The sequence below is a fragment of the Lycium ferocissimum genome, chromosome 10 (genome assembly GCF_029784015.1).
Source record: "Lycium ferocissimum isolate CSIRO_LF1 chromosome 10, AGI_CSIRO_Lferr_CH_V1, whole genome shotgun sequence".
Classification (NCBI taxonomy): Eukaryota; Viridiplantae; Streptophyta; class Magnoliopsida; order Solanales; family Solanaceae; genus Lycium; species Lycium ferocissimum.
The window spans coordinates 44,523,514-44,549,376 of record NC_081351.1 but is presented as its reverse complement, the minus strand read 5'-3'; the positions used below and the strand labels follow the sequence as shown (position 1 = coordinate 44,549,376).

The window sequence follows — 25,863 nt, the reverse complement described above, 5'->3', positions numbered from 1 at the left end:
ATTTATGAAGGACTAGGATTTCGATATATTTCATTGTATTCCATTGTATATACACATATCTACAACTTTATATTTCTTAAACAATCAACCATATTTCATTACATTTCAGTGTATATTTTTCTGTATTTGGAAGTTTTTAGATCTTTAATGGTTTTTTAATTCAAAAAATTTTGATTGTGATAAAAGTTGAGAGAAATTCGTAAGCTTTTATGGAAGAACAACCGTTATGCGTGATTTATGGGAAGTTTTAAATTGAATCCCATAATTTAAAAAAAAAAAAAACTGTTCCATAAATAGGCCCTCTATTTTACTCTTCAGTGATTCGTGTGAATTATGGTTGATTTAATTTGACTTACTATTTAAAAAGGAAAAGAATATTATATTCCAAAATATAGCCTATTTTTTCTCTCAGAATTTTTTTAAAAAAAATATGTTCCAAAAATAGAGCCTAAATTTACTCTAACGTGTTTTGTATTTCTCTGTATTTTGTTGTATTTCAAAAATGCGAGATACAACTGAAATACAGCCAAAAACAGCTAGGAATTGTAAATCTTCAACTTGTAGCTATAACTAGTTAGAATCTATTAAAAGTTAGTTATTTGTGTAAGTTTCCCTTTTCTTATCACTTCACTTTCCAAAAGGAAAAAGGATTACTGTTATAGTTTACTTTTCAAACATTCCCATATTATATAAAGGGATAAGGCACCATTACCCACCTGAACTATACACGAATTTGCTACGACACACCTTACCTTTCCCTGGGCCCTATTACCCCCCTAAACTTATTTAAAACGGAATAATTACCCCCCTAAACGCTGATGTGGCAAAGAATTGTGTTTCACTCTCTTTGAGAGAGTGAAAACATAAAAAATGGGAAAACTTAATTTTTTTTTCTTAAAAGGGTCTGCATTTTCTTAAAATTTGAAAATAAATCTAGTCTTCCACATTTAGTTTTAAAAAAGGGTTTTCCACATGTTAAGAAAATAATTAATTTTTTCAAAATTTTATAAAAATTCAGTTTTTTCACATTTTGGCAAGAAAAGCACTTTTCCCACATTTTATTTGAAAAATAAAAGTGTCCTAAGAAAATGAAATCATGAAAATCAAGATTTTTTAAGACATTTTAAAAAAATAATCAAGTTTCCATATTTTTAACAAATCCATTTTTCCATATTTAAAAAAAAAAAAACATTTTTCAGTTTTTTTCTTTTTTCAAAAAACCAAGTTTTAAAAAAAAAACAAATTTTCAATTTTTTTTTTAAAAAGGGTTTTAAAATCCTTTTTTAAAAGAAAATTCAGTTTTTTAATCCATGTTTTTAGTTTTTTTTTTTTTTTTTAAATGGGTTTAAAAAAAATCAAATTTTAAAATTAAAAAAAAAAAGACGGGTTTTAAAACTCATTTTTTTTAATTAAAATTCAGTTTTTTATTTTTATTTTAAAAAAATTGACACGTAAGTAAAAAAAATTAAAAAAAAAAAAGAAGAAAACAAATAAATACACATGTGTGGAGAGTGTATGTCACTCTCCCATAGAGAGTGGGCATCATCTTTTAGGGGTAATTATTCCGTTTTAAATAAGTTTAGGGGGGTAATAGGACCCCGGGAAAGGTAAGGTGTGTTTTCTTATCAGATTCGGGTATAGTTCTCTAATAATGTGCCTTATCCCTTATATAAAAATGAAGCATGTAAGTCCACGGTCCATAATATATTTACCTTTCTGAAATGGAGACTCAAAACTTGTCCTTCATCTTCACATTACTCTTGCTATTTATTTCCTTCATCTTCCTTCTATTTCAGAAATAGAAGGACTCAAAAACAACCTTTAAAAAAAGATTGCTTCCAGGGCCATGGGGGCTACCTTTTATTGGGAATTTGCACCAATTAATGAATGGTGACCTACCACATCATGCTCTAAGAAGTCTATCTCAAAACTATGGGCCCATAATTCACTTACGTCTTGGAGAAACATCAATGGTTATTATATCTTCACCTGAATGGCAAAAGAAATTTTGAAAACTCAAGATCTCAACTTTGGCCTACACTTATGCATAGAGTATTGTTTTCTATAATCACGCGGATATAGGAACTTGTCCGTATGGTGATTACTAGAGAAATATGCGCAAAGTGTGCATCTTGGAACTTCTTAGCGCGAAGATGGTCAAATTATTTAGCTCCATTCGACAAGCAGAGATGTCAAGTGTTGTTTCATCGATTAATTCCATGCCTGGTGAATTGATCAACATATTAGACAAATTTAATTGGTTTGCAAGTTGTGTAACTTGTAGGTCTGTTTGCGGAAAAGTGGTTCATGATCAAGATAAGATGATAATGCTAGTGAAGGGCGTAATATCATTGTCCACGGGATTTGAATTGGCTGATATGTTCCCTTCGCGAAAGTGGCTTCATAATTTCAATGGGTTGAAGTTCAAATTGATGAAGGCTCATGTAAAGGTGGATGTACTTTTGGAGAATATCATTAATGAACATAAGGAAAATCGAGCAAATGGTAAAAAGGGTAATGGTGAGTTTGGAGGCGAAGATTTGATTGATGTTTTACTAAGAGTCGTGGAAAGTGGAGAATTATGAACTCCAATTACAAATAAGAATATCAAAGCAGTTATTTTTGTAAGTTGAATTCCATTTGAAACTTCTCATTCTTTGATTTTTTTTTTCTCCCTATTATACAGAACTTTTGAAGTTATTGTTTATGCTAGAGTATGATATTGAAATATTAGAAATTGGGTTTAGAATTTGATGGTTTTAATTGCATGCAGAGCATGTTCGTCGCAGGAGCTGAAACATCATCTACAACAATTATTTGGACATTGGCAGAATTGATGAGAAATCCAAGTGTTATGGCTAAAGCACAACATGAAGTTAGAGAAGTTCTAAAGGGAAAGAAAACATTTGAGGATACTGATTTGGAAGAGTTGAACTATCTAAAATTAGTAATTAAAGAAACATTAAGGCTACATCCTCCGGCTCCTATATTACTTCCAAGGGAATGCAGAGAAGAAACAACTATCAACGGATACACAATACCTATCAAAACTAGAGTCTTAGTGAATGCATTGGCAATAGGAAGAGATTCGAAATATTGGGATAATCCAGAGAGTTATATACCTGAGATATTTGAGAATAGTTATATTGACTTTAGAGGAAATCACTTTGAACTTATTCCATTTGGCGCAGGAAGAAGAATGTGTCCAGGAATGTTATTTGGTTTAGCTAATGTCGGACATCCTTTAGCTGAGTTACTTTATAACTTCGACTGGAAGCTTCCAGATGGAATTAATCCGAATGATTTGGGCATGAGGCGAAGCAGAAGGGATAACTGCGAGCAGAATGTCACATCCCTACGAGGAGTATGACGGGCTCCGACCGGTAGGCCGGGAACCACCTGACTTATCCGTTACTTTGAACATTATAAACCATAACTCAAAGAACATCTGCACGCAGAAAAGGCCCAACATATGAATATCCGCTCATTTAGCACATATGTACATATGCGGACCGACAAAGTCGCCACAACATAACGTATATCATAAAGCCGACAAGGCTAATAGTAAAGTATCAAGGGCTCAAAATAAGGCCGACAAGGCCATTAATATATTATACAACAACATGAATCGGTGGAGCTATAAAACATCTAACTGTACACATACATCTATGAGCCTCTACATAGAATATAAATGATCATAAGGACAATACCAAATAGACTGCAACTCCGAAGTAAGTGGAGTGCTCCTGAGAATTCGCTGCTGGAACACCTACGAGTCCGATCCGACCCCCGCCTACTCCGGCGGCAACGAGCGTTAGCATCCACAAGAAGGGACGTCAGTACGAATAATGTACTGAGTATGTAAGGCATGAATAATTACATAATATAGATATGAAAGGTAACGTGGAATGAGAGAGATAACCTGTACATCTGGATGCCTCATAAGGAGAATGCCATGCATGCTTAGCCTTTAAAAAAAACATTTTTATACATCTACATAGTACCATGCCCGGCCAATAAGGCTTGGTATCATATATATAGTATCATGCCCGGCCATTAAGGCTCGGTGTTATCATTATTAGCCCGCGTCCGGGGAAATATCATAACATGCCCACTGCAGTGGTGTGCACATCTACGTGCCACATGCCCGACCGACTATAGTGCGGCATGGTGTGAGAAAATACATTCATATATATAAAGCATGCATGAGAGCCCAATCAAAAACCACAACTATATCGGAGTGACGTAAGGTCGGTAGCCTCCGATTATATTATGAATCAATCATCATCGTTTATCCCACCTTAAAGGAACAAGCGTCATAAGGTGAGATTACCAAGAATGAAGGAAATTAAGAAATTGCAAAGTAAGCTCAATCACCTCATAATAATATAAAGCTCATGTACTATGAAATCTCTATGAATAAAATCATCTCATAATAACATGAAATCCGTATGCCTTGGAGCTTTGATAAATAAATCCCTCATAATCATCGTCATGGTTATCATAAAAAAAAAATTATTCATCTTTAGCACCATAAAAACTTTAAGAGTCATGAATCTTTAACATTATTAGAAATGAGGATTTTTATGGAATTCATGCATAGGTTGGTAGGAAAAGAATCATGCCTTTAAAAGAAAGAGGAATAACCTTAACATACCTGAAATCTTATTTTTTTTTTTTCACTTTCCAGCTTATCTCCTGACTCGCAATCTACATATAAAACCATTCATATAAAACCATTCGTTCTATTGTTAGGCTCGTCATCACACACTTGTCTCAAACCTTTAATTAAAATCCTTTTAGATTCTGTCGAAATTTGGGTAGCATCTCCCCTGTTTATATGCCTAGCCCGAAATCACAATCCAGCAACCAACAACAACAACACCAACATCAAAAACAATATTATCAACACCAAAATATTCCATAAACATCCCACACGATGTTTTATCCAATTTCTCGACCCATAAATTCATTATACGCTCATTTAGTAACTTTTCCTCCGTAAATAAGCTTAAATTAATACTAATAAGGAAAGATTCATACCTTTCACCCGCTAGAATTGCAATATCTTCGATTACCACCTTGAATCCAAGCCAAGTTTCGCCGCAATACGATATTATAATCGCAGCCATGTGTTGTCCGAACTTAAATTCGGGGATTTCACTTAATTTGCGTTAAAATCTAGTGGACGGAAGTTAGGAGAATTTTCTAGAAAATTTGGGAAATATTTGGAGTATTTTTGGGCTGAAAAATGAGGTTTAGGATCAGATTTGATCCTTAAATAGTGGGTCAAATTCGGGTCGGGGTCACTGTAGCAGTTACCGTAGCAAGTTGGTCACTATAGCAGTTACTGTAAAGACGCGTTTCTGCTCTGTCAGCTAAACTGGTAATGTCCATAATTCTTTACTCTGATGTCCTATCAATGTGCGGTTTATTGCGTTGGAAATTAGACTCGACGAACTTCATTTTAGGCTTTTGAAACACCTTAAAACTCCTAATATACTAGGAGATATACCCCTCAAAAGTTAACTAAAAATCTGCCCAAAATCTTGCCAATTTTTTTTTTTCAAATTTTCATCAAACTTATTTTCTTCGATTTGCTTGATCCTGAAATCTTTCGAAACTCTCCATACATGATATTTATCACTAATCATACTTGATAATGGTCATGTCCTTCGGTTCCAAGGTTGTCCTTCCCGATTACGACTTACAAGATCATAATTTATCATTTACTTAAACAATATACTTAATAATGCTTCGCTCCTCACACTCCAAAATTGTTTTACCTAGCCATAGCTCGACATACTTACATTCAAATTTAACCAGTGCTTCTCCGAGGTACGGGGTGTAACACTAAAAGTGCGGGGCGTAACATTCTCTCCCCCCCCCCCCCCGCAAAAACATTCGTCCTCGAATGTTGAGGGTAGGATTCGCTCACGAGGTAGATATCAATGTCCTTACCCGTATTTGTTGGTATTTACTTTACTTACTTGCGGTCTTACTTGATCATTTAAAAGCCTAACTTATCGAATTACGCAGTTTATCATGTCTTCTTTGTTGCCAAATTTTACGCCGTACTCAAGGTCGTCTCTTTTCTTATTATCTGTCTGTCTACTAACTCTTTGTGCTTTATCGTTCTCATTGTCTCTTCAGCCTTCATTGTTTACATTCTTGTATGTCCATTTATCCAGTACTTACCACATAATTTTATCCAATTTTGATCCCGCCTTCTTCTTATTTAGAAAATTTTTGTTCCCTTCGATCTCCACATATCTTTCTTACATTTTACAGATATCCCCGGGCCTTTGTCTTCTTGGAGTTTACTTATTCTTATTCTTTTTCCTTTAAAGATAACCTCAAGACTGGTCACATTGTAGCATCCTTTGCTTTGTATAGTAGTCGAATTAATCTTTGTGGTGATTTATCTTTTAACTAGTTTAACACCGAAATGTCTTGCTTAATTTCTCTTTCCTTCAATTGGACTTTTGGCACTTGGCTAGCTAACGGTAATTCTTCTGCTTATATCAAAAACATCTCAGCTTCTCTTCTTTAACGATTCCTTTCCTTTAATTTACTCTTAAAGTTTCTGATCCTTAGTTCAGCTAATAAGTTAGGGGTGAGTTCAGAAGTTTATCGAAGAACGACCAAGATTCCTTGTCAAGCAGCGAATTCGAATCTTTTCATTCTTCCTTTGTCTGTAACCTTCATTCATCCCTTTTTCAATAAGAGCCATCATGTTGCTTGTTCCACGAGGTTTCATTGTCACTTGCTTGTTCCAATCAAACGCGATATTCTTTGGTCACTTCCTTTGGGGTTCCCCTTCTACTTTTAACCTTTGCCCGACTCTCATTTAATAGTCTTTTCCATAGTCTGACGCACTTATCCGTCATTTTGATTTATCAATCAAGTAGATCTCTTAATTCCTTAAATGTCCATCTCCTTTATTTATATCCTTGAATCTTTATCTTTCTTTTTTTTTTTTTTTTTTTTTTTTGCGATCTTATCTTCGTCTACTTCCATGACTTCACCTTCAGTAGACTTAGTCCCTCCTGTTTTGTAGCCTTCTATTTCTCTGCTAGTAGACAACTTTCTTATTCGGTTGTGGCACTTTTCCTTGCTTGCTTCTCTGGTGCTACTTTAGATTATCCCTCTTAGTACTAATCGATTTTACATACATATCCTCTCATCTCCTTGTTAATTCTTTGGTCGGACTCCTTAATTCCCTGCATTGTCATCATAGTTCCACCTATGGTAGCGCCCAGATGGTTTGCAATAGCATTTCCTTGAAAATGGCTTATTATTCTCATTAATTACTTTACTTCAAATTATTCATCCAATGCGTCAAAAATACCATAGCCAAGGGATCTATATTCAAATGGGACTCCATTCGACCCATACAACAATCCTCAGCACCATTCCTTATGCATTTGTATACAACATTTTCTTATCATCGTTGTTATCCCCCATCATAGGATTATACTTACAACATACCAATGATTATGTCTAAGGTTAATCTATTATTCAAATTATCTTCAAATCCATGTTTGAATCTTTCCTCCAATTTCCTCTTCTCCAATCTTAACATCATTACGAAATAACTAATAAGCATGAGACTAAAATAAAATCTTACTTAATTACAACTTCTTTCAACAATATGAGTGTGCTTCCTCTTTAAGTCCTTGGCTCTCCTACCACACCGCCAATTGATACTCGACTAGCTTCCATTCTTCTTCAAATATTTATTATCGACCCACACCATTTTACTAGCCATTTTATCGGGACGATTATTTATATGGTCCTATATATATATCTCACGATTTAATATAAACGGTGATTTATAATTTCACGACGCGAGATATTTTCTAGTCTCGGCAAGATCGCCGTAATGCTATCCATAGGCATACTGTCTTCGTTTCTTTTAACGATTATTGAAATTCCTAAAAATATTCCTCTTTTAAAACTCTCACCTCTTACAGTGCTACAATTTCTCTTTACTAATCTCAACTGTCCCTAATACTTATCCTTGGTCACTTGTATGCCTTCTCACTTCTTCTTTTACCTTTTTGGGGTACGTTTGCTGCATATTTAATTGTAACCAAAAATTTCTCTGGTACGAGCAATTTGAATCATAGCTCGGAACACAACGTATTGCATTTTCAAAACTTATTTCCGTGATTTGCTAAACCTTCATTATTTGTCATGCCTCCTTTCCCATGTCTGTCTCATAATATACTTGTATTTAGTCCATTTCCACTTTTCTTTAGCACATCCTTGCTATATTAGTTCATCTCGAATTTCGACTCCTTCAACCCAGTACATTTTCTTCTTCTGTACTTGGGAATATTCTAATTCGTCTAAGAACGTTCTCATATACCAGTAACATTCGAGTGTTGACAGTCTTTTAGTAGTCATTTGACCGACCCTAACGATTCTTCAACTCCTCTAGTCCATATAATGCCGGAGTTACTTTGATCGCATGGTTAGACTTATTTCTCTTTTGCTAACTGGATTCTTGTATCAAGTCAAATGTCCACACATATTAGACACAACTCAAACCACTTCCTTCCTTCATGCCTAATAGTCCCCTAGGTTAATGAATCAATAGTGACATCGGAATTCGTTAAGCTCCTTATAGAATGCCCGACTATACCATGCTCCTTCAGCGACAATTTTCCTTCATAGCTATCCTTTCACCATTACCCTTGAGATTCTTCTTACTCTTGGTTCCCAATTTCGAGTTGGGTTTATACCATACCAATAAAAGTCGACACTCTCTTTCATTCATTCTCACGATTCGTCCTTTCCTTAATTTAGCTCATAGTTTCCCATAGTTTCTCTTAACTAATTGTTTGTATCATAATCATGCATCATAATCCTTCTAATGTCCCTCCGATTCTTGTTCTAATCATGAAATTTTAATAAAATACAGCCTTTTCTTTCTTCCTTCATTCATTTCTTATTTCCCTTTACGATACCATAGGTTGCTCGTATGTATGTCTATTCCTCATATATTCGTCCTATTTCCTTTGTAATCACATCTCTATTCCAAGTCCACTGTCTTATGCCATCACTGTCTACCTTTGGAAAGCTTTACTAATTTATTAAGCTTCCTCTTATCGTCGCCGACCACATAACTTCCTTTAATCAATTTATAACCGCACTTTCTCGTACTTGTCCTCGGGTCCTCCTGATTTCCTTTGCTCTTAAAGTGCTCTTTCCCGTTTGCCACTTAATAATATATACCCGGAAGTCTACGTAACATTCCACTATGAGTACAAACCCATATATATATATATATATATATATATATATATATATATATATATATATATATATATATATATATATATACTAAAGTGGAACTTTCCCGTACTCGTTAACTTCCTTTTCCATGTCAATATCTCTTTGTTATCTCTCACTAACCAATCAAATCTATAAATCGTAATACCATATTTGAGTTCCTAATGTCAACTTTCTTTATGTTTCCAATAGGTCTCGATCCTCCGAAATCTAGGATGCAACTCATTCTAGTTTCTTTAACTACTAATCATTTTTCCCCTCCAGGATTCCTCCTTTAAATTAAATTAAAATCACTCTAAAACTTCTCTTTGAAAGAGTCGCATAGTTGTTCCTTCAAACATGACTTACCAAACGGCTGATGGTCACATTTTCCCATTACTCTTTCTCTATAGACATGCAAACAATTCAATTTGTAAAAATTTCGGCAGAGTTTCTCTATAATTCTTACTACCTCGTTTCCGCACACAAACCCGAAACGCATCCAATGCCCCACAGAGCAATCACAAACACCTATAATATCTTGCTCAAGTTCTTCTACCAAAGTCTATCCATATTAATAAAACAGGAAACATACCTTTCGAATGAACAACTTCAATTCCCAGCAATTACCTTGTAGCGGCATAATCAACTGCTTATCCATGATCAAAACATTTGGGGTTAGAATCAGGGACATCATATCCTATGATTTAGCTCTATGACACGATCTAAGATAAGAAAGAAAGATCAATGGTTCCTAAATGCCCTGCAGCCTCTTGTTTATAAGTGTGGCGCGCTTGCGCTTCACACCCATAAACAAGACTTTACTGGACAAGGCTCGTAGACATTCCCTAGGACGAACTGCTCTGATACCAATTTGTCACACCCTTACGAGGAGTATGACGGGATCCGACCCGTAGGCCGGGAACCACCTGACTTATCCGTTACTTTGAACATTATAAACCATAACTCAAAGAAAACCTGCATGCAGAAAAGGCCCAACATAGGAATATCCGCTCATTCAGCACATATGTACATATGCGGACCGACAAGGTCGCAACAACATATCGTATATCATAAAGCCGGCAAGGCTAATAGTAAAGTATCAAGGGCTCAAAATAAGACCGCCAAAGCCACCAATATATTATACAACAATATGAACCGGTGGAGCTATAAAACATCTAACTGTACACACACGTCTACTAGCCTCTACATAGAATATAAATAATCATAAGGACAATACCAAATAGGCCCAACTCCGAAGTAAGTGGAGTGCTCCTACGAGAATCGCCACGGGAACACCTATGGGTCCGATCCGTCTCTGCCGCCTACTGCCGGGCATGAGCGCAACGTCCACAAGAAGGGACGTCAGTACGAATAATGTATTGAGTATGTAAGGCATGAATAACTACACAATATAGATATGAAAGGTAACATGGAATGAGAGAGATAACCTGTACATCTGGATGCCTCATAAGGCGGATGCCATGCATGCTTAGCCTTTAAAAAAAATATTTTTATACATCTACATAGTACCATGCCCGGCCAATAAGGCTCGGTGTCATATATATAGTATCATGCCGGGACATTAAGGCTCGGTGTTATCATTATTAGCCCGCGTCCGGGGCAATATCATAACATGCCCACTGCAGTGGTGTGCACATCTACGTTCCATGCCCGGCCGACTATAGCGCGGCGCAGTGTGAGAAAATACATACATATATATAAAGCATGCATGAGAGCTCAATCAAAAACCACAACTATATCGGAGTGACGTAAGGTCGGTATCCTCTGATTATATTATGGATCAATCATCATCGTTTATCCCACCTTGAAGGAACGAGGGTCATAAGGTGAGATTACCAACAATGAAGGAAATTAAGAAATTGCAAAGTAAGCTCAATCACCTCATAATAATATAAAGCTCATGTACTTGGAAATCTCTATGAATAAAATCATCTCATAATAACATGAAATCCGTATGCCTTGGAGCTTTGATAAATAAATCCCTCATAATCATCATCATGGTTATCATAAAAAAAAAATTATTCATCTTTAGCACCATAAAAACTTTAAGAGTCATGAATCTCTAACATTCTTGGAAATGAGGATTTTTATGGAATTCATGCATGGGTTGGTAGGAAAAGAATTATGCCTTTAAAAGAAAGTGGAATAACTTTAACATACCTGAAATCTTGTTTTTTTTTTTTTTTTTTTTTTTTTTTGACTTTCCAACTTTTCTCCTGACTCGCAATCTACATATAAAACCATTCATTCTATTGTTAGGCTCGTCACCACACACTTGTCTCAAAACTTTAATTAAAATCCTTTTTAGATGCAGCAAAATTAAGATCTCCCACTGTTTATATGCCGAGCCCGAAATCACAATCCAGCAACCAACAACAACAACAACAACACAAACATCAACAACAATATTATCAACACCAAAATATTCCATAAACATCCCACATGATGTTTTATCCAATTTCTCGACCCATAAATTCATTATACGCTCATTTAGTAACTTTTCCTCCGTAAATAAGCTTAAATTAATACTAATAAGGAAATATTCATACCTTTCACCCGCTAGAATTGCAATATCTTCGATTACCACCTTGAATCCAAGCCAAGTTTATGCAATACGATATTATAATCGCAGATGTATTGTCCGAACTTAAATTCGGGGATTTCACTTAATTTATATTAAAATCTAGTGGACGGAAGTTGGGAGAATTTTCTAGAAAATTTGAAAAATATTTGGAGTATTTTTGGGCTGAAAAAATGAGATTTAGGATCAGATTTGATCCTTAAATAGTGGGTCAAATTCGGCTCGGAGTCACTGTAGCAAGTCGGTACTGTAGCACGCGTTTCTGCTCTGTCAGCTGAACTTGTAACGTCCGTAATTCTCTACTCTGATGTCTTATCGACGAGCGGTTTATTGTGTTGGAAACTAGACTCGACGAAATTCATTTTAGGCTTTTGAAACACCTTAAAACTCCTAATATACTAGGAGATATACCCCTCCAAATTTAACTAAAAATCTGCCAAAAATCCTGCCAATTTTTTTTTTTTTCAAATTTTCGTCAAACTTATTTTCTTCGATTTGCTTGATCCCGAAATCTTCCGAAACTCTCCATACATGATATTTATCACTAATCATACTTGATAATGGTCATGTCCTTCGGTTCCAATGTTGTCCCTCCCGGTTACGACTTATAAGATCATAATTTATCATTTACTTAAACAATATACTTAATAATGCTTCGTTCCTCACACTCCAAAGTTGTTTTACCTAGCTATAGCTCGACATACTTACATTCAAATTTAACCAGTGCTTCTCCGAGGTACGGGGTGTAACACTAAAAGTGCGGGCTGTAACACAAAAAGGCTGATCTTTATTTGATTTCTACTCCTTTTGGCCCCTCTTAATAGTCATTTAGTGTTACTAGCTACATGTTTATCAGCTAGTGATGAATATTAAGTTTGTAAAACAACTTCGTGTGATCATGTTTACATTAATATCTGTTGCAGCAATAAAATGACCGACATGTCAACTAAATAAAACATATATCTATACTATTAAGGATTTCGTATCATTCATATAAAAAATATTACTCTATGTTTATTTGGAGAAATTATTTACCCGAAATGGCCCCTTTATACATTATTATACACTTTTATATAAGGTTTATACACATCGTCTACAGTAAGTGTATAATGTTATATAATTTGTATATTGTGTGTATAAACACTGTTTTTAAAGTTTGCTATGCAGATGTAGATTAAAAATATGAGTACATGGATGTAATATTCTATGCTGGATTGTATGTTATTGAAATTATCCCTATTAAAAATTCATCTCAACCAATGACATATTTATCAAATTTGATCTCCTTCTCATTTTCATCTACTTACGAGTAGAATTTTTTTGACATTCAGGTATTGATTTCACGGATTGAACTTCCTCGAATTTCATAACTATTTGTTGCTTCTTTAAGCACTTATTATATGCCTCAACAAACTAATTATGTTGGACTTATGAACTATGCTCATCACAGGCTGTTGGTTTGTAGTAAAAGAAGAAAGTTGCTACTTCTAGTGCTTTATCTCTCCTTTCAGCTACTTAGAGCTAGGGGTGTTTATCGGTCGGTTCAGTTTTGTGAATAACCGGTTCGGTTTATCGACTTTTGATTTGTAAATATGCTAAACCAAAGCCAAATTGATAAGATATTCGTTATCGGTGTTGTTCCTTAACGGTTCAGTTTTCGATTTAACCAATAAGAAAATGCTCCGCTAATTTTTTTTCCTTTATCTTAATCTCATATGTTCATATATACGACACTGCCTCTATGCATAAAGTCTACGGAAATTACAAGACAAAACTATGAAATACATTGTAGCGCAATATTTCAAAACAAACACAAGGCCGATACCCTAGTCTCGTATGAGAATTGGGACTTTGAGATCAAAATAAGTGTGCCTGCGGTAAGTAATTTAGAAATAGGTCTGTAATTAAAAATTTTAAGTCACTAATTATAAATTGGGATAACAAGGTAATTTTAATCTTTAAAACCGGAAAACGAACCGATAATTCAATAAAAAAATTTGCAAAACCGTTTACAAACCTTTAACCTAATAACCCAATATCGCTAAACCAATAGCGGTTTTATTGGTTTGGTCTATCGGTTAAATTGGTTTTTGCACACCCCTACTCAGTGGCGGAGCCAGGTTTTTCATTCAGGGGGTTCAAAAATTCTAAAAGGTAAATACACGAAGAAATCAGGGGGTTCAACATTTACTATATATACATAACAAAATAATTTTAACTTTGAAAATACACTATAATTTCTCTCGATTGTGCGTTGCCAAGGACAAAATATTACAGTTGCCTCACTACATCCTACTTGTTGGAATCTCCCTAATATTATTTACCTAAGCCGCCAGAAATTACTTGACCAGCTTTTAAACTTTTCCAAAATGTTTGTATATATGTAATTCTTAACAACTTGTTGGACGACTGTGACCTATTATATTGTATTGTGTCGTTACTTATATAATGGAGTATTTGTTTATTGTTACATAAAATTAAATATATTGGATTGTATCGTTAAAATCATAATTATGTAATGATGAAAAGTCTAATTTTACGTAACAATTGATTCGATGTGATTATGTCGTTACCTATTTCTTTTCTCATTTTGCCTTTGCTTAATATTTAATAATCATATTTTATTCTTTACCTTAACCTTTTTTATACTCCCCCCATCTCAATTATGTAGGGCACCATTTGACTTGACACGGAGTTTGAGAACGAGAGGAAGTCTTTTGAAATTTGTGATCCAAAATAGGTCTTAGATATTTGTGTGGATGTAATCATTTAATAAAGTTAAATTGCTTCTAAATATAGAAAAGTGACATTCTTTTTTGGACAGACTAAAAAGAAAAGCATGCCACATACACTGGGATAGATAAAGTACACCATGCATCTCAAATTATTTGTCGTAGTTATAAAAAATAGTTATCTCAAATTATTTGTTGTTTTAGAAGTTCAAGGCATAATTAATTACTCTTACTTTTTCTCCATTTTACCTTAGAAGAATTTTGTCATTAATGAAAAGGCCAAACCCATCGACAGACACCTGTGGTCGTCCACATTTTTCACTTGAGCACCTAAAGTGGCCCTTGTTCCATTTAGACACTTCAGGTAAGGTTCGGCTATGTCATTTTAGACACTTTTTGCACTGTCGGCCAAATATGTGAAATGTGTGTAACACTTTTCACGATGACGTGGCAAAATGTAAAATTAAGTTAGGACATGTGGCTTTTTATAAAATAATAATATTAAAATAAATTTTGAGAAAAAAATAATATTTCAAAAAATATAAAAATACCTTATCCCACCCACCCCCCCCCCCCCCCCCCCCCCCCCACCTTGCCGGCCGCCCACCCCCACGCTCCATAGTCGTCCTCTCCTCCGTAGCCCTCCATTTCCATCGTCATTTTCGCCCCCCCCCCCCCCCCCCCCCTCCCCCCAAGATCGATCGTCTTCCTCACCGTACCCACCTTCCTCACGGTCTCTCTTAACTTTGCATTGAGAATATCTTAAACATATCTGGCGACAAAAGCTTAGCAACAAAAATGGTGCATTCTCGCAAAATGAGATGGATCATGAAATTCATAAAATATTTTACCTTGTTTATGAAGAACTTGAAAAACTTAGACAAATTTCCTTTTTCATTAATATACTATAAATAAATATTTTACCATAAACATCATTTTTTCGTTGCTCCAATGACCCATCTTTTTCTCCGTACGAATCTGACCCCTTTTCTTTTGGGAATTATTATCGATATTGTGTTTTCCATTGATACGTTTTCCAAAAGTTGCTGAATTTAGAAAAGTTTAATCCTATTTTGGTGAATATTAAGAACAAAGGGTCAATTATCCATTTGGTTTTTTAAGAATCCAAATGAAGCAAATGTTGAAATGAAATTTTGGTAGATTGATTATTAGGTGTAGCGTTGGGGTGGAAATGGCGGCAATAGCGATGGTAACAGATTTGAGTTGGAAATCTGACCTCCATTAAAGGAGTAAGCTTGGTGATGGTAGAGAAAAAGAATGAAGAAGAAAAAGAAATACAAAGAAAAAAAAAAAAAAAATCTTTTTTTGGAGCTCTTCACGCGCCTATTTGGTGTGCAATTCACCCAAGCCGGATACGCAAAAGTGTCTAAATGACACAGTCGAACCTTACCTAAAGTGTCTAAATGGAACAAGGGCCACTTTAGGTGCTCAAGTGAAAGAAGTGAACGACCACATGTGTCTGTCGATGGGTTTGGCCTAATGAAAATGACACATAAATATAGTAAACATTTAATAGAAAGATATCATAACTTAGACATAAATAAGGATAAAGTAGGTCAGATATCCCTGGTAATTAATTTTTTTCTTGAGCGGCGTATAAACAATACATCTGAGTGAGAGCAAAGTGAGGTATACCATAGACTGTGTAAGAAAATAGTCTGTGAAGAAAAATAGAGTGTGAGTGATATTGTAGTGAGGTGGGAAAATCAAAGAGTGTTATTTCTTTTGAGGGTGTAGTGGTCTTAGGAGTATTTGTACTCGTTACTACACAATATAAAATTCCTTGCTATAGTGATATCAGTTGCTCCTCTTGGCCGTAGTTTTTCCCTTATTCAAAAGGGTTTCCACGTAAAATTCCGGTGTCATTATTGCTTCATTTTATTCTTGCTAACCATAACTTAGTGTTCCACGTTTATCACTAATACTGTGAATATTATTTTTGCGGGTCTATTTTATTCCCAACAATATCTGCATTGGTAACAGCTTCACAATTTTTGAAGGGTATAAGTTGGACCACAAAAAGAAGATCACACAGAGATATCAAAGAATAGACAAAAACAAAAATGACTATAACAGAATATCTGCTTTTAGAAGTATTAAAATATCATTTTCATAGGCGGTTGTGTCCCAGCTGAAATTCTGCCCTTCTCTGGATTTTTCTTGTTATATATGCTCTTCTATGTTTATAGTTTTGAAAGTACACCAATGCTCTGCTTAGATAGAACCTCATGTCCCATCACACTCCATTAGAGCTCTTGTATTTGCAAAAGGAATGAAATCCTTCTCTGTGTTTTGGTTCTCCATATTTAAGAGAAGAGTTTTCGTTAAAGACACTTTTGTATGTCACAGAAATGTCGTCCACGTCCAATTCCTCTCTATTTTCAGAATCTTCTCTATATTCCCTGCATACTCATCTGATGTTTGTAGAGTACATCAACCATTTTTAGATTGTAATCAAAGACTTAACACAATTATAAAAATAGAAGAGATTTTTTTGGAGGTAAAAATTATTTCTATTGTCACACCCTTTTTTTGCGCCCTGAAGGATACGATTTTATTATTAAAGGGTTTTTCCAATTGAAGTGACGTTTTGAAAAGGGATTATTTATTTATTCAGAGTCGCCACTTGAAATTGAATTTTGGTGTTCCAAGTCACTTTATGAATCCCTAAAAAAAAGGAAATGATTCTTTTATTATTGGTCCGCTAAAATAAAAGATCGGGTAAGAAATTCTGTTGATCGGGGAGAAGGTATTAGGCATTCCCATTTTCTATTATCGCTTTTATCGATACTTGGCTAAAATTAATTCTTGGATAGAACGCGCTTATTTTACTCGCTTAATTACCTAAAATTAGTTTAGAAATGTGACTTATATTTTCAGCTTAGGAGCGTAACCACCCACAAAGCCTCTTATTTATAAGAATCGACCAAGAAGTGTATCCAAACACATGGTCAAACTCGATTTATTTATAAAGTCAAGGTAACCACCCACATGACTCTTTTGAGTTATTAATTAATGTTTAACCAAAGGTCCGTAACCGACACATGGTCAACATTTTAAATGCGCCAATACTTTAACTATCGGATATATCCTATGTTTGCCAAATTATTTGCTCACTGATGAATATAGACGTGCTTTAGAAATCTCTTAATAATCCATTTTACCGTAAACGAGAAAAATAAAATCATCAAATAACTCGAGACCCATTTCAAACCCAAGAATCCAATTAAAGTTATTGTTCGGCCTTGATAATGAATTCACAACTACTTTAGTCCCAACAATTTTTATTATACTCGTCTTTCCTACTTATATCATTCAAAAAGTAAAACTTAATCATAATACCAAAACACAACAAACATGGAGAAACAGCCATACGATCTAGGCAAAAATAGAGACTAAATCATCAACCTCTCTTATCACAACCCAAATGAATATCGCACAAGATTCTTGAATTAGCAAATATTTTACATGGCGCAATTGAAGTATAACAATTCATGCAAAACATAGATGGTCTATTAATTTATCCACGTCATTTTGAACTGCCAGCAAACATGATAACTTTTCAAACATTTAAAAATTAAACTTAAAATAAACCAAGTTCCTCAAATAGATTTCAAAGCATACTAGAAAAATATTGCACCCAAATATCAAACAAACAATGTTGCAAAATTCAAAGGTATTGAAGGCAATAAATTGAGATAGAAATGGACCTTTCATTGAACTTATTCAACTTACTAGCAGAGAGCAACTCCAAGCCAAGCTTGGTACAGTAGCAACGACCATTTTACTGCACTAAAAACTCATATGTGATCCAAACACATGGTCAAACTCGTATTTAGTTGGGTTGGATTTAAATGGAGCGGGGTCAAAAATGAAATAGGGTTATTTTCAGATTTTCGTTAAGACCGGGATAATGACGGACGGGATATTTTTGACCCAAATTTATAACGGAGAATATTTTTAGCCTTTTTCCCAAAGTAGAGCGGACATTTTTGTCTCTTTTCCGTTATCTAAACAATACAATGGAATAGATTACAGCCATCCAACCAAGCCACAAGTTAACGTTACAAAAAGGAGGATGGAAAATGTACCCAACAACTAGTGGCTCTTCTCAACTCTTGTTCTTCACTAAAACACCTCTTTCAAATTCGTACTCAAATCATAATCTCAGGACTATCTCAACAAAACACTATCATCCTCAAAATTGTCAACTTTTTTGCTTCTCATACACCCATAAACTCATCTTCTTACGCTAGTCTTGTCATCAAACAATCCCAAAATTCATCTAATTTATGGTGGAATATACTCATTAGAAACTATGCTACAAGCAACAACTATGAAGAAGCCATTCGGGTTTTTATTGAAATGCGGCGATTTGGAGTTGCTTCTGATGAATTCACGTACCCTTTTCTATTCAAGGCTTGTTCGTCGTTTTTGCGTTTGAAAGAAGGCAAACAGATTCACGGTGATGCAATCAAGATCGGTGTTTATAACAACGTGTGTGTTCAGAATAATTTGATTCATTTCTATGGATGTTGTAAGAAAATTGTGGATTCATATAAGATGTTTGATGAAATGTCGGAGAGAACTGTTGTTTCTTGGAATTCAATAATTTCGGCTTGTGTTGATTGTTGTTGGTATTATGATGCGGTTGAGGTTTTTCGTGTGATGAGGAGATGTGGGGTTCAAAACATTATGAAATACATTGTAGCGCAATCTTTCAAAACAAACGCAAGGCCAGTTCACCATTAATCATAAACGAGGCCAACCCTAGTCTCGTATGAGAATTGGGACTTTGAAATCAGAATAAGTGTGTCTGCGGTAAGTAATTTAGAAATAGATCTGTAATTAAAAATTTTAAGTCACTAATTATAAATTGGGATAATAAGGTAATTTTAATCTTTAAAACCGGAAAACGAACTAATCCAATAAAAAAATTTGCAAAACCGTTTACAATCCTTTAACCTAATAACCCAATATCGCTAAACCAATAGCGATTTTATTGGTTTGGTCTATCGGTTAAACTGGTTTTTGCACACCCCTACTTAGAGCCCGCTTGGGTAAGAATTACGTTGAAAATTGCAGAAATAGGATATGATAATTAGGGATTGTTTTGATCTTTTCTGTACCCGCTAAATAAAATATTTAAAAAAGGACTTTTAACTTAAAAAACCCAACAAAACTTGTGTGAAAATTGAACAAGACGAATAATATTTATCCATGCGGCTAAACTAGTTACTAATCCAATTGCACTAATAAGTTCTCCGATAAAACTTGTGAATATTTGAACAAGCATATTTTTTATTCTCTCGATTGTGCGTTGCCAAGGACAAAATATTACAGTTGCCTCACTACATCCTACTTGTTGGAATCTCCCTAATATTATTTACCTAAGCCGCCAGAAATTACTTGACCAGCTTTTAAACTTTTCCAAAATGTTTGTATATATGTAATTCTTAACAACTTGTTGGACGACTGTTACCTATTGTATTGTATTGTGTCGTTACTTATATAATGGAGTATTTGTTTATTATTACATAAAATTAAATATATTGGATTGTATCGTTAAAATCTTAACTATGTAATGATGAAAAGTTTAATTTTACGTAACAATTGATTCGATGTGATTATGTCGTTACCTATTTCTTTTCTCATTTTGCCTTTGCTTAATATTTAATAATCATATTTTATCCTTTACCTTAACCTTTTTTATACAAGCTCCCTCCATCTCAATTATGTAGGGCACCATTTGACTTGACACGGAGTTTGAGAAAGAGAGGAAGTCTTTTGAAATTTGTGATCCAAAACAGGTCTTAGATATCTGGGTGGATGTAATCATTTAATAAAATTAAATTTCTTCTAAATATAGAAAAGTGACATTCTTTTTTGGACAGACTAAAAAGGAAAGCATGCCACATACACTGGGATAGATAAAGTACACCATGCATCTCAAATTATTTGTTGTAGTTATAAAAAATAGTTATCTCAAATTATTTGTTGTTTTAGAAGTTCAAGGCATAATTAATTACTCTTACTTTTTCTCCATTTTACCTTAGTAGAATTTTGTCATTAATGAAAATGACACATAAATATAGTAAACATTTAATAGAGAGATATCATAACTTAGACATAAATAAGGATAAAATAGGTCAAATACCCCTGGTAATTAATTTTTTCTTGAGCGGCGTATAAACAAAAAAAGCAACAATTAATTTGAGACGGAAGGAGTATTAATTTAGCCTCGTGCCCTATTTTTCTTTATAATATAATGAGTTTATTCATCACATTACTATTACTAACATCCATACAAGATTTTCTACTATATTAGAAGAGTTGGTTGGATCGTCGTCCACCCGCTCTTTTAATATAGTTAAAATAAAAAAACAAAAAATTTAAGATGGGGCTCACTCTTCTACAAATAGTAGAAATTTAAAAAAAAAATTAAGATGGTGTCCACGTGAACACCTAGGAGACAATTGCAAAAAAAATAAAATAATAATAATTAAAAAAATTAGGATATTTAAATAATGATAATAAGTTCAGAATATGGTAAAGGTTCACTTAGAGAAAATTTAAAGAAGAGAAATTCATGAAAAAAGAAATAACGATTTAAATTGAACACAAAAACCGCTAAAGAAGTCATAAAACCAAAAAATTTAAAACTTATACAAAGGTATAAGTTTAGACACATACGTCTCACACAAATAATGAGGAACAACACAAGAAGACGAAATATAAACGGTCAAGAAACGTATATACATATTTTCTTAAAATGATGAAGTTGGTCTATACTTAAAAATTTAATACTACAACAGATGCTAACACATGAAAGCGCTTTTCAGTGTTGTTAAGTAGAAAGAGATGATGACATAAAACTCGGTATGAGAAGGTGTATTTCAAATCTTTCAATTGGAGAACCAAACCAGAAAAGTCATATATGGGAGAAGCGGACTAAGTAAAATAATTTATTGATATTTTTAATTAATTGAATTATAATACTTTCTATAATAAAAATTCCATAATTATATTACTAAAAGGTACTCTCTTTATCGTAATTTATGTGATATAGTTTGAGTAGGCGTGAAGTTTAAAAAAAAAGGAAAAATCTTTGAAACTCGTGATCTAAAACAAGCCATAGATATTTGTGTGAATTTAAATAATTTCATTAAATGTAAAAGGGAAAATTTCAAATTAAATGATTTCTAAATATAAAAATATATCATTATTTTTAAGACAGAATAAAAATAAAATGTGATACTATTTTTTGTGTTGAACCCATGCTAAAGACGGGCTTCCGTCATCTAGTATATTTATCAAAAGAATACAACACAATATATTACAACTATCCAACCAAGCCATATAAGTTAACGTTAGAAAAAGGAGGATGGAAAATGTCCAAAACCCAACAACTAGTGTCTCTTCTCAACTCTTGTTCTTCACTAAAACACCTCTTCCAAATTCATACTCAAATCATAATCTCTGGATTATCTCAACAAAACACTATCATCCTCAAAATTGTCAACTTTTTATCTTCTCATACACCCATAAACTCATCTTCTTATGCCAGTCTTGTTATCAAACAATCCCACAATTCATCTAATTTATGGTGGAATATACTCATTAGAAACTATGCTACAAGCAACAACTATGAAGAAGCCATTCGTGTTTATATTGAAATGCGGCGATTCGGAGTTGGTTCTGATGAATTCACGTACCCTTTTCTTTTCAAGGCTTGTTCGTCGTTATTGGGTTTAAAAGAAGGGAAACAGATTCACGGTGATGCAATCAAGATTGGTGTTTATAACAACGTGTATGTTCAGAATACTTTGATTCATTTCTATGGATGTTGTAAGAGAATTGTCGATTCATATAAGGTGTTTGATGAAATGTCGGAGAGAACTGTTGTTTCTTGGAATTCAATAATTTCGGCTTGTGTTGATTGTTGTTGCTATTATGATGCGGTTGAGGTTTTTCGTGTGATGAGGAGATGTGGGGTTCAACCGGATGAGACGACGATGGTGGTTTTGCTTTCTGTTTGTGCTGAGTTGGGTGATTTGAGTTTAGGGAAATGGATTCATTGTCAAGTGATTGAGCAAGGGATGTTTATGAATTGTCAGTTAGGAACTTCATTTGTTGACATGTATGCTAAATGTGGAGCAGTGGATTATGCTCGTTTGATCTTCGATAAGATCGGTGAAAGAAATGTGTGGACATGGAGTGCGATGATTCTTGGATTAGCTCAACATGGATTTGCTACACAAGCCTTGGAACTCTTTTGGAAAATGAAGGATTGTTCTCATGTGAAGCCTAATAATGTGTCATTTCTTGGTGTGCTTTGTGCTTGTAGCCATGTTGGAATGGCGGAAGAAGGGCGTCGATTGTTTCAAGAGATGGAAAGTGTCTACACGATCAAGCCTATGATGGCACATTATGGTGCCATGGTAGATATCTTGAGTCGTGCTGGTCGTCTTGAAGAAGCGTACAAATTCATCGTTGAGATGCCCATTGAGGCTGATGCAGTTATATGGAGGACATTGCTCAGTGCGTGCCATATTCATGATATTAGCGACTATACTGGACTGGGAGAGAAGGTCAGAAGGTGGTTGCTTGGATTGGAGCCTAAAAGGAGTGGGACTTTGGTCATGGTAGCAAACAAGTATGCTGAAATTGGATTATGGGAAAAGGCAGCAAAACTGAGAAGAGGTATGAAAGACAGACAACTTAAGAAGTTGGCTGGAGAAAGCTGTGTATCAGTTTTTTAGAATCCATAGAGATTGTTATCAAGTTGCTAAGTAGTAAGAAGTTTTCTTATTCCTGAACAGACAATGTTCACACCACATTAACAGTGGTTAAACTTTAAGGAGAACTTACTACATGCCTATAAATAAATAAAGAAACAGCCTGTTTGCTGCAAGAAAAAATTAAATCCCAAAACAATTCAAGATAGTCATGAGGACTTTCAGTTCATCAAGTAGGGAGCTTATTCAATAAATATAAAAAAAATCCAACTTATCGAGATCATCAATAAATGTAGACTGTAGGCGTCGAGTGGTGGATTCAATCCCTCGGAGAGCTGCATTCTTGCGCTGCTCAATCTCCCTTACCTTTGCTTGAGCTGCCTCCAACTGGTTGCCAAGTTCTTGCATCTTGGCTTTTGCAACTTCATAGGCTTCTTTATATTTCATTTCATCATGTTTCAGACACTCTTCTTCATGTTCGATATGTGCTACGTCTTGCTTTAGATCCTCGATTTGCCTCTTCAAAGTTTCAATTTTCTCCTTGGCCTTCTCCCGTTCTCCTTGAGTATGACCAAAATCCTCCGCAACATCATTTGCACTAGGTATAGCATGGCCCAATCATGAACATCTATATTATCAGTTGTGAAGAAGAATGGAATGTATGTGGCGTTACCGCCGAAATGGATCCTGTGTTGATAGTACAGGCTTTGGCTTCATTGAATGTGAATGTTCGCTCCTCAGTCCCAGAATTTACCATCATGATCACTCCCTTGCCAATTGATTATGGCCCTGAAACTGCTCCGTGGGTATATCAAAGTGAGTTTGTCGTAGAGACAGCAGCAGCCCAAGGTATGACCAGGTCCGGGAGATGCTATGTCCCAGATGACTTTGCCCATGCTATACTTGGTGCAAATGATGTTGAGGAGGATTTGGTCATACTCAAGGACAACGGAAGAAGGCTCAGGAGAAAAAGGAAACTTTGTTTTGGCAAATCGAGGATCTGAACCAAGAGGTAGCACATATCGAACATGAAGTAGAGCATCTGGAACATGATGAAATGAAATATAAAGAAGCCTATGAAGTTGCAAAAGCCAAGATGCAAGAACTTGGCAACGTTGGAGGCTGCTCAAGCAAAGGTAAGGGAGATTGAGCAGCGTAAGAATGCAACTCTCCGAGGGATTGAATCCACCACTCGACACCTACAGGCCACATTTCTTGATGATCTCGATTAGTTGGATTTTTTATTATCATTGAACAAGCTCCCTACTTGATGAACTGAAAGTCCTCGTGACTATCTTGAATTGTTTTGCGATTTCATTTTTCCTTGTAGCAGACAGGTTGTTTCTTTGTTTAGTTATCGGCATGAGATAAATTCCATAACAAACACCTAATTCAGTTTATGCAACAGTTCACTGTTCCTAATTCTTCAATGTGCAAGATGTTGTCAAGTGTTATCTTAATGAGATTCTATTGGAAAATGTCATGTTTCCCTCTAGTTCATTTTATGCAACAGTAAATAGATTATGAGATAATTAAGCAACCACCATGACACACTACAATGTGTTCGATGCTATCAAACTGAAATTGGAGAAAAGGTGATGAGCTTTGGATTTTCTACTTGGAAGCAAAATATCACTTCTTCTTTACTTCCCAAGGTAGGGATAAGGTCTGCATAAACTCCACCCTCCCTAGACCCCACCCGTGGGATTACACTAGGTATGTTGTTGTTGTAAGCAACATATCACTTCGTTCCACCTTGTTTTCAGAACTGATTTTGGATCTACGTGCAAAACATCTAATCACGTAACAAAACCCATAGTCCTAGACGAACCATTTTCCCTACTAATTGAGAGACACTAGAACTCAAGTATTGTTAGGATTACAAATTAGTTGAAAAAAAAAAGGGACAAAAATTAACCACCTCATAGAATTCAAGAGACATGCTTCAACAATACCTTGAAATTCAACCTTCTTGACATTCTATTTGGCAGCGACCTTGTTCTTCTTAAAGTTAAAGGACATAATTATGCACTTTTAAAACCATATGACATCCTCTTAGGTTTGGTATCCTTAGTTCATCTTAAAATGTTATGTCCTGTATCACTCAAACATGGGTGCAGTATAAGCATTATTTGTTGCCATAAAATACTACGGCAACCTTAATAAGAGTACAACATACAGGTGTTTCCATAGCACTTCATTTTCAATCAAGCTTCTCTATAGTGTCTTCATGTCTTGTTATGATTCAACTCAAATCCCTTCTTCATTGGTGTCTTAGTCCAATTAATTATCTCACCTGATTAGAAGCAGAAGTTGGGATTAATGTTCAATCTAATAGGCTCTGATTCTAATTTGTAATGTTACAACTAGATCAAGTAAAATTAATCAACATAATCAAAGCTAGTTGCCTTGCCATAGCTCTGTTCTTTGACTTTCAATTTATTTGTAGAGTTCTAGTCTTCTCTTGGGACAATATATTTGCTTAATT

At 34.7% G+C, this 25,863-nt stretch overlaps 3 protein-coding genes across 3 annotated transcripts; all 3 read left to right on the top strand.

The window, feature by feature from the left end:
* The first annotated feature begins 2,100 nt into the window (after positions 1 to 2,100).
* On the top strand, positions 2,101 to 3,370 carry LOC132034944 (premnaspirodiene oxygenase-like). The gene is made up of 2 exons (XM_059425273.1): positions 2,101 to 2,624; positions 2,774 to 3,370. Exon 2 carries the CDS (start codon positions 2,777 to 2,779, stop codon positions 3,368 to 3,370), a length of 594 nt encoding a protein of 197 aa, XP_059281256.1. The 5' UTR covers positions 2,101 to 2,624; positions 2,774 to 2,776.
* LOC132035498 (premnaspirodiene oxygenase-like) lies at positions 2,115 to 2,585 on the top strand. Its single transcript, XM_059425779.1, has one exon. The coding sequence runs from the start codon at positions 2,115 to 2,117 to the stop codon at positions 2,583 to 2,585; it is 471 nt and encodes a 156-aa protein (XP_059281762.1).
* Positions 3,371 to 21,994: 18,624 nt separating the features above from the next.
* Positions 21,995 to 23,651, top strand: LOC132034020 (pentatricopeptide repeat-containing protein At2g36730). Its single transcript, XM_059424231.1, has one exon. It carries the CDS (start codon positions 22,029 to 22,031, stop codon positions 23,397 to 23,399), a length of 1,371 nt encoding a protein of 456 aa, XP_059280214.1. The 5' UTR covers positions 21,995 to 22,028; the 3' UTR covers positions 23,400 to 23,651.
* Positions 23,652 to 25,863: the final 2,212 nt, after the last annotated feature.

Excerpts from the sequence above, each read along its gene's own strand:
- LOC132035498 (XM_059425779.1), top strand. The coding sequence starts at position 2,115 with ATGCGCAAAGTGTGCATCTTGGAACTTCTTAGCGCGAAGATGGTCAAA.
- LOC132034944 (XM_059425273.1), top strand. The coding sequence starts at position 2,777 with ATGTTCGTCGCAGGAGCTGAAACATCATCTACAACAATTATTTGGACA.
- LOC132034020 (XM_059424231.1), top strand. The coding sequence starts at position 22,029 with ATGTCCAAAACCCAACAACTAGTGTCTCTTCTCAACTCTTGTTCTTCA.